Source organism: Electrona antarctica (genome assembly GCF_951216825.1).
Source record: "Electrona antarctica genome assembly, chromosome: 10".
Classification (NCBI taxonomy): Eukaryota; Metazoa; Chordata; class Actinopteri; order Myctophiformes; family Myctophidae; genus Electrona; species Electrona antarctica.
Genome location: NC_136791.1, coordinates 40535329 through 40543831, shown reverse-complemented (window position 1 = coordinate 40543831; position 8503 = coordinate 40535329). Strand labels below are relative to the sequence as shown.

Below are 8503 nucleotides of genomic sequence, written 5' to 3'. Positions count from 1 at the left end.
TGAGTTACGGTAGCCCTGCTCTGGAAGGCAGGTCGACATCCAGGACGAGTGCAGGGTTGATGTAGGGCTATATACTTGAATGATGGGGAGTCATTGTGGATGTGGGCTGAATACCAAACGAGTCGCCCCTTTACCAACTCACCCCGGGCGTACAGCCGGCGGTACTGCGCGGCAGCGCGTCCTGGTATTCCTAAAGTAACCTAAGTATAAATTATGCTTAAACAGTTAAACCTAACCCTATTCCTAACCTTAACCTCAGTAAAACTATGCCTAAACCTAACCCTATACCTAAACTTAACCCCAGTAAAATTATGCCTCACCCTAAACTTATTTCTAACCCTGACCCGTATACCTGATACCTGTGGGCTCAGTGACAATATAGCCCTTCAGCATCACATAAGTGACAAGAGAGCAAACTACAAAGGGTGCTCCTCCGAGTGGCAGGTCTTCACCAGACTGGGTGGCCTACCCTGCAGTAGCCTGGCTAATAAGCCAGACGCGAATCCGCCGTTGATATGAGTCTTGCTTATTAGCCAGGCTAACCCCGCAGTGCTCATGAGGACATGAGGAAGCTGAGGGGTATAGTTCCTATACCTATGCTTCAACACATTTGTGAAACCCTGCATGTGAGAAGAGTTTCCCCATGGAAGCAGCTTAATAATAGTGGCAATGGAATAGGCTACTTCACTGGCTTACACATCCCAGAACAGAGCATGGACTAGGCCCGGCGACACAGGGGTGCAAAAGGGTGTTCCAGGAATGAAAGTGCTTGTAAGGCTATAGGGCAGAAATAGAAATGGGCATATGATTCGTAGAGAGTTTGAGTTGAGTGTATGCATGGATTGCTGACAGACCCATCCGGTGGGAGCTGTGTATCATCCCAGGGTGTGCACTGGACAGGAAATGCTCAGCATTGCTCAGGGCGCACATATGTTTTGTTGTAATTTGTCCCTGGGGGGAATAATGTGTTATGTCATTTTGTTATATAATTTATTCCTGATTTAACTTTCATTTTGTGTGTTAATTTAGGGGAACAGGTGGGGTAATTGAAGGCCAGGGAGCATCTGTGTTCAGTGTTTGAGTTGCTTGGGATGAATGAAAGTCGCTGTCATGACTTCTTAGAATTAGGAAATAATATGGCACTCACAGGGCTATTCTGTCCACATTGGGAGGAGGGGGGTGCTTTTGGGCTTGGGCCCCTTTGCCTCAAAGTGCCCTTTTCCTGCCCAACATGCATGGCCCTTTTCATTTTTACATGGAAATGAGAACATATTGCTTATTTTACTGCATGCATGTCCATGGGCCAAGTTATTGTGGAACATCTTTCTCCAGTAGCATAAGACATCCAATGTATACATTTCTTATGTGAAATGGCACGAGGGACAAAAAGACTACCCCAGAAATTGGTGCACGCTACACTATACGCCCTTTTGTGGGCTTTGAGCACCTGCCCACTCTGCACAGCCCTGCTATACTGTATATATCTTAACTATGAGAGAGAGAGAGAGAGAGAGAGAGAGAGAGAGAGAGAGAGAGAGAGAGAGAGAGAGAGAGAGATGGGTGAGGAAGAGAGATGTGTATTTCCTTTTCTCTTTCTGATTGTCTACAATCTACATGAATACAGATTTAAGTTGATCCACTGTGCCCAATTATACGTTATAGGCTATCCAATAAAGTAACTGTCAAGATACTCAGATCGATATAATTTTTTGTAATCAATTTTGCTTGAGAATTTACACTTCATTAGCAATGAGATGTCATGCTGTGGGAACTCACAAGTACAATAACCAACTAGAAAATGTGCCCTTCTGGGCACAGGTCTCGACCAGGAATTAGTGTGTGATGTTTGGCGAAATGTTTAGGAGTAATATAAACATGTGTCTCTGATATCATCGACACTGGGATCACTTCCTTGACTACCTGGACTACAATTCCCATAATGCTTTGGTGCACTGCTCCTCCTTGTGGATAGGGGGAGGGCTGTCTTACTGAGACAACGTGTAGTCCATGACATCAGAGACACTGGGCTCACTGTTAAAATCTAAAATATCTAAAACCACATATTACACACATAAAGACCCCCAGGAAAGTGATCGATATCTTCTAAACGTCATTCACATATATTTCTTTTGCAAAAAGGGTGAAGTTTCCCTTTAACAGGCTTTGGGCCAAGAGGCCCCTAGGGCCTAGGCTTTTTTCTATCATGGTCCTCTGCATAATATCGGAATCGGTCAGAATCGGTATCGGCAGATATGACTAGTCTAATCGAAGATCGGATATGGGTCATAATTTCATAATCGTGCACCCCTACAAAAAACATCTATAACCTAATTTGAAAGACTGTTGGAAGAGGAAGGCTTAGAAGAGAGGAACAGGGGGGGCCAAGTGGTCCAGGTGCTTTGGCATGACAGCATGTTGCGTGTTCGAGTCCCGTTCATGACAACCTTTGCTGCATGTCTCTCTCTCCCCTTCTCTTCACAGGTCTCCACCAGGAGGATAGGACTGTGTGTGATGTTTGGCAAAATGTTTAGGAGTAATATAAACATGTTTTTTTGTTTGTTTGTTTTTTGCAAAAAATGTCTTCATTTTGTTGAGGAAATGCAGAGCCAGATCACTCATAGCATCTCTGAGGATAGAATTCTGGATGAGCAGGACATGTGCAGCATTTTGAACGAAACGGGCCACTCCTGAAAACTTTGGAAGGCAATGTTAGCCAATCAGTGTAGAATCTGAGAAATCCAACAGACTCGTCTTGATCACATGACTACAGAGATCGTGTGTACCGATTTGCGTGAGATTTGGATGAAATCTGTGCGACTAACATAAGCAATGTGTTTAGCAGAAATCGGCCTCATGGTGGTGCTATAACCGGCAGATGTGGAGGGATGCAGGGAAAATGTTTTTCCATGGCCTCTAGGGAGTGCTCATACATAAGTTGTATACAGATTGATGCAGTTATAGCTAAAAACAGGAATTGGCCTGTTATAGCGCCACCATGAGGCTGATTTGGAAAATAATGAGTGGCATGTCGTCCTCGGCCTAGTGGAAATGTGCGTGTATTTTTGTGTGTTTTTGTGATTTGTGGCATTTTGTTCGAAACGGACCATTCATGTGAGTTTGGAAGCCAATATTAGCCAATCAGGATGGAAGATGGGAAATGGTGCAAATCCGTGTTGATCACATGACTATGTGAATTGTGTGATGTATGGATAAAATGTGTACGGGTAATCTACAGAAATGTGTTTTGCCTAAATGGGCCTCATGGTGGCGCTATAACAGGCCGTTGAGGAATATTTGGGGCAGAGGTTCAGTTGGCATCCATGGAGTGTGTGTGCACAGTTTGGCATGGATCGGGCCAAAGGTACCGGAGATTAGCTGATAACGGAAGGACGGAAGGACGGACGGACGGAAGGAAGGAAGGACACACGGACGGAGTGCAAAACATATACTCTCTCCCCATGCCTTCGGCCTGGTGGAGACAAAAAAAAGAAGAGAGGAGCAGCTCTCCTACTGCTGACGCCTGACTGAGAAAGAAGCTGTAGCAGAGAGAGACCACCAGGGAGAGAGGAGGAGGGGACTTCTACATGGAAGAGGAGGCTGGGCTTTTCCCTGGAGAAGGTAAGGCTAAGATTGAAAGAAAACACCAGCCACCACCAGATCCAAAACAAGAACAGGGTATAACTCCTGTTGGAAAGAGGGACAGGCATGATGACTGACTGAACATCTGAAATCTCAATCTGACGTTCTACAGAGTGATAGCGACAGCGTAGTATCGTAGGGGCCTAGTGTGTTTGTGTGTGTGTGTGCGTGCGCGCGTGTGTGTGTGTGCGTGCGTGCGTAAACGCGCGCGTTTTGTGCGCGAAAAGGCTGGTGTAGCTTGGCAAAAAACGCACGCGCGGGCCGCGCGTTTAGGGTAAACGCGCGAGAAAAGCCTGGTGTAGCTTGGCCGTCTGGCAACATTTATAATTTAATTATAAATTGTTGAAACAATAACATAATTTATATTATATTTATATTTATAACAAACAATATTTATATATTATTATATAATAATTATAAGGTTAAAGTATAACAATGTAATTATCTACAAATGTAGTGTAGATTATCCTGTGCCTCCATCTAGTGGTTTCTATGGAAATTACATATGTTCATGTAGCAATACCACGCAAGCATCAATTTCTAACATGTTAAAAGGATATTTTAAAGAAGAGAAAGAACTATGGAACATTAAAAAGTTCGTTTTTGTATAAACAGGCCAAATTCCTATAGGCCTGAAACTAGAACCACTAAAAAGAACTGTTAAAATTGTTCAAAGAAGTTTTCCAACATCTTTGAACAATTTTACTTTGGACAGTAAAACTGACTGGCTGACTGACTGACTGACTGACTGACTGACTGACTGATTGATTGATTGATTGATTGATACAATATCCAAAGCATATATGTGCATATGCATCTCCTATAATACTCCTAACAACGAGATCTCCACTATAGCCAAGTTTTGAAGAGCAGTTCATGGGCACAGCCAGGAGAAAAGATGATCTATGATCATGCTATATCTATGCTATTCCTAATCTCATCCAATTATTATTTCTGCTTCTAGACATATCCTACTTTTCAGAATTATTTCCTTTTTTTTCTCCTTTTTCCTAAAGATTAATTTAATTAACCAATGCATCCATTCTTAATGACCAATCCAGACGTCTAATGTAGCCTGTCGCACAGGATGATTGACTGTGTCATGTCATGGGATAAGGAAATGTAACCTGCAGAACAAGACTATATAGACACAAACTTTAGCAATTAACATGCTGTCCTTTAGCTGCTAAAGGACAGCATTGAGCAATCAGCCTCTTGCCTATCAGGTTAGTTACAGACTGAGTATATACAGTTCTCAAATCTCAACCTATATATTCAGACTGTGTGCAAATAGCACATCTACAAGATCACAAGGCCTCACAATGCGAGCCGCTGTGAGCTTGTAGATCTTCTATTTTCAAAAATGTTGCCTCTGTCCATATATTGAAAATTTGGCCAATGTTTAACCAGTTTTTTATAGTAGCCTACTTAGGCTATAGTTTGTTTACTTTTTATGAAGTAATTGGTCTTATTCTTTTCTTTCTCCCCCCCCCTTTTTTTTAGGTAGGCCCATTAAAATGGTCTTAGAATCCTTAAATTGTCACTTCACTGTCATCTGGGGACCCCCCTGGGGGTCCCGACCCACAGGTTGGGAACCACTGAGTTGGTAGACCGTTGGCCCTAGCCACAGGTTAATACATCATATATTATAGGCATTTGTGGATTTATAGACTAGGCATGCCACAGCAATGCCAAAGTGAGAATGGAAAAGGTAATAAGTAGTAGTAATCCCCATGCACAGACAAATGCATATAGGCAGGACACCGCGCGCTATCCCAATGTAATGTAGAGATTGACCGAGTTCAGTGGCCATGTTAGATAAATTCTGATATGTTGTTTACACATCATGTCAAGTTGGCCACTCCATCATATTCTGTTGGTCAACACAGATAGAAATTTGGGCCCAGACCGTGTTCCATATAGGTCATATTTTGTCATCTTGCCCTTTTATCATCATTTTACTCATAGCCTACTGCCTGTTTACACAGGGTTGTTCATCTTATCCATTATATTATTTTATCATATTTATATTATGGATTTCCTGACGCCACATTCAGATTTAATATCTTATATCTTGTTGACTCCTTATTCGGTCTCCATACTGTCTGTCCCCATAAGTTAACTCGCATACTGAGAGGACTATTTCTGCCGGGCATTTCTCTGTTAAGAGTTCACAGCTAGCAGGGAAAGAATGTTATCTTCAGGTTGCCATAGCAACTCCAGCCTCTGTGCTTTCCCGGTCTATAGCCCTCAATGACTGAACCAAGGAAGATGAATTCTATGTCACGATACCATCCATGTGCTGGTCCAATGAGTGCTCGACAACCAGCACCACCGTGGGATATTGCGGATATGAACTATCTCTCAAGCCAATGAACTTTATATCAACAAATCTGACGTCATCGTCACTATTAATGGCTGGAAGATACTGTGAGGTTCAGTTCGGATCCATATTGGAACAATTGAATACTCTAAATTATATTGATGTATTGTACTATTATTATTATTATCTGAACCATGTAGCACATTCTCTATTTAAATTGACTTTATTACCTACTAAAAATTACAGTTAAAACCTGAAACTCCTCTCAGAACTTTATTGCATCTGCGTCCAAATTCTTTTTTAAGGTCTTTCTGTTTTTATGGTAGGCCTACAGTGACTGTCATTCAAGATTTAAAGGGCACTTCACTCATTTTTAAGGTAAAGACAGCACGGCTTTTGGGTCTCCCTGCTGGGTTATTGAAGGTATATATTTACAGTCTTTTAAAACTATTACAATATTCATATAAGTATGGATTTTATTTCCATCAATTGGTCTTCGATCCACCTAAATTTTATTTGTATCCATTATAGGCCATTTAAGTGCGCATCTTCCATCACTGCATCTGCACCGAGCGCACAGCGTCAGACTGCCGTCCCGTCCCCTGTGCAGCCATGGCGGCGGACGCAGTTGGTCATGATGCGACAACAGCACCTCTTGAAAGCACGGAGATGGAGGAACGGGTAAGAGCAAAAGGGATGGTGGTGGCTATTTTGATGGGCTGGACTGGAGGGTGGGCTGAACGATGCTGGTGCTGCAGCAAACGACGTTACGGCGGGGATGGAGGCCGGGCGCACGAGAAGACTGCACCAGTATAGAAAGTCAGAAATTCGGTCATTGATTAATTTCTCTATCACAGGCCAGGGAAAGCAAGAAATTGGGGTAGGCCTATTGTTTTTTTGTTTGTTTTGTTTGTTTTTTTAGCTAGATGATGATCACAAAGATTTTCTACAAGAGCGCGCGCATTTATCCATGCATATATGCATGCACGCATTGCAGCATGTGATGAATAGCCTACTATATGGAACTGCATCAATCATTGAAAAAGAGAAATGTTTAAGCTTCGTTATAATGTAGTTACGCGCGGGTGTCGGCGTGTCGCACACCGAACATATATAGCACCAGTAGCAAGCAGATCATCATGGCTGCAAGCAATATCATTCATAATGACAGCTGTTCAGTGGCAGCAGGGTGGTGATCATTGGCACAGCGGCCACAGCCTAGTCTAGAATAGATTATAAATAGCTCACAACTGTTACTGCTACTCCGCTGGTAGCCCCGTTTCCTCCCTTGCCAATCGATTGTGAGCGGCCCTCGTTTCAACGGCAGCCAGTGACGCAAATTGGCACTTGGCAACTTGGCAGGCTGTCAGCAGACACTGACTGTCAGTGTCATTGGAGCAGACTTGCTCGGTTTACCGTAAAAGCAAGCGTTTACCATGGTCCACCGTCCATGTCAAGCAGCGCAAATAAGGACATGGTCAACTCGGACGAGTGTATCTTCCGGTCTTAAAATAAAAGTTGAGTTGATAGATTTTTTACTTTTTACAGGGACCAGTTTCGAGCAATAGTCTCAAGTAACCCTTTCATTTTCAACCTCTTGAAAGGCTAATTGGTCCTCATTCCCCACTAATGCTCATAGCCTATGGCACTATTTCTGTCTACTCTCTGTGTATTGGTGCATGGGCTTTGGACAGTTCAGAAACCTGCTCAAATGAAATGACCAAACCTGCCTACACGACGTGAGCACGTCGTGTAGGCAGGTTTGGTCATTTCATTTTCTTTATTTATTTCGGCAACAACAATGGCTGTAATGTATTTTATGATGGCTTTACTTTTAAAGTATCCCTGCATTTTCATGCAATAGAATGAGGTGAAATACATAAAGTTTGTGAACACAAAATGTGTTCTATAACACTGTTCTGGATTAGTATATTAGTACTAACATTTTGTGTCCAATACCTTTTTTACTAGACCAACTTATTGTTGATAACATTAAGTGTAAAAATATGACCTCCTTTTATTATGAAATCCGTCGACAGGAAGTCATATGCTTATGCTTGTTTGACTTGACACTGGTTTTGCCCAGATGGTTTTGCCTCGTTCATTTCAGCACTACCGTTTGATGGAGCTTTCGGTTTACAAGGTGTAGATCATGTTGACATTATACCGGAGGCGCATTCTGTTTACGTTGTTGCTAGTTAAGAGCCTGAGGTAAGAAAGACCATAATCTGTCTGATTCTGGCATGTATGAAGCTAGCAGACAGATGCGTAGGCAGAAGGAGGCGGGTCGGTTGTGCAGACAGGTGCATATCTACGGTATGCAGAGGATCGATCCCTTCACATTGCGCGTCCGAATTAATGCCTAGGGACTGAACCTGTTCTACCACTTCTCTATTGCACTGGTTAAATAATCGTCAGCCGATGGTCCCGAGCAGGTTAGTTCTTTACCTTAGACCCACACTCTAGTCTACACAGCACTCCATCCATCCCTCACAACCAAATCGCCTTTGCAGGTAAGTTTTGGTCCATCAAGTTATTCCC

At 42.8% G+C, this 8503-nt stretch overlaps 1 protein-coding gene across 5 annotated transcripts in view; it reads left to right on the top strand.

Moving 5' to 3' along the window:
- The first annotated feature begins 6217 nt into the window (after window positions 1-6217).
- abch1 (ATP-binding cassette, sub-family H, member 1) overlaps window positions 6218-8503 on the top strand; it is a 41519-nt gene continuing 39233 nt past the window's right edge. The window contains exons 1-2 of one of the 5 annotated variants that reach the window (XM_079513284.1): window positions 6218-6385; window positions 6494-6643. In XM_079513284.1, the coding sequence (XP_079369410.1) occupies window positions 6575-6643 (69 nt within the window). In that variant the 5' untranslated portion in view covers window positions 6218-6385; window positions 6494-6574. The other 4 variants (XM_079513283.1, XM_079513287.1, XM_079513286.1 and 1 more) reach the window with 4 other exon arrangements.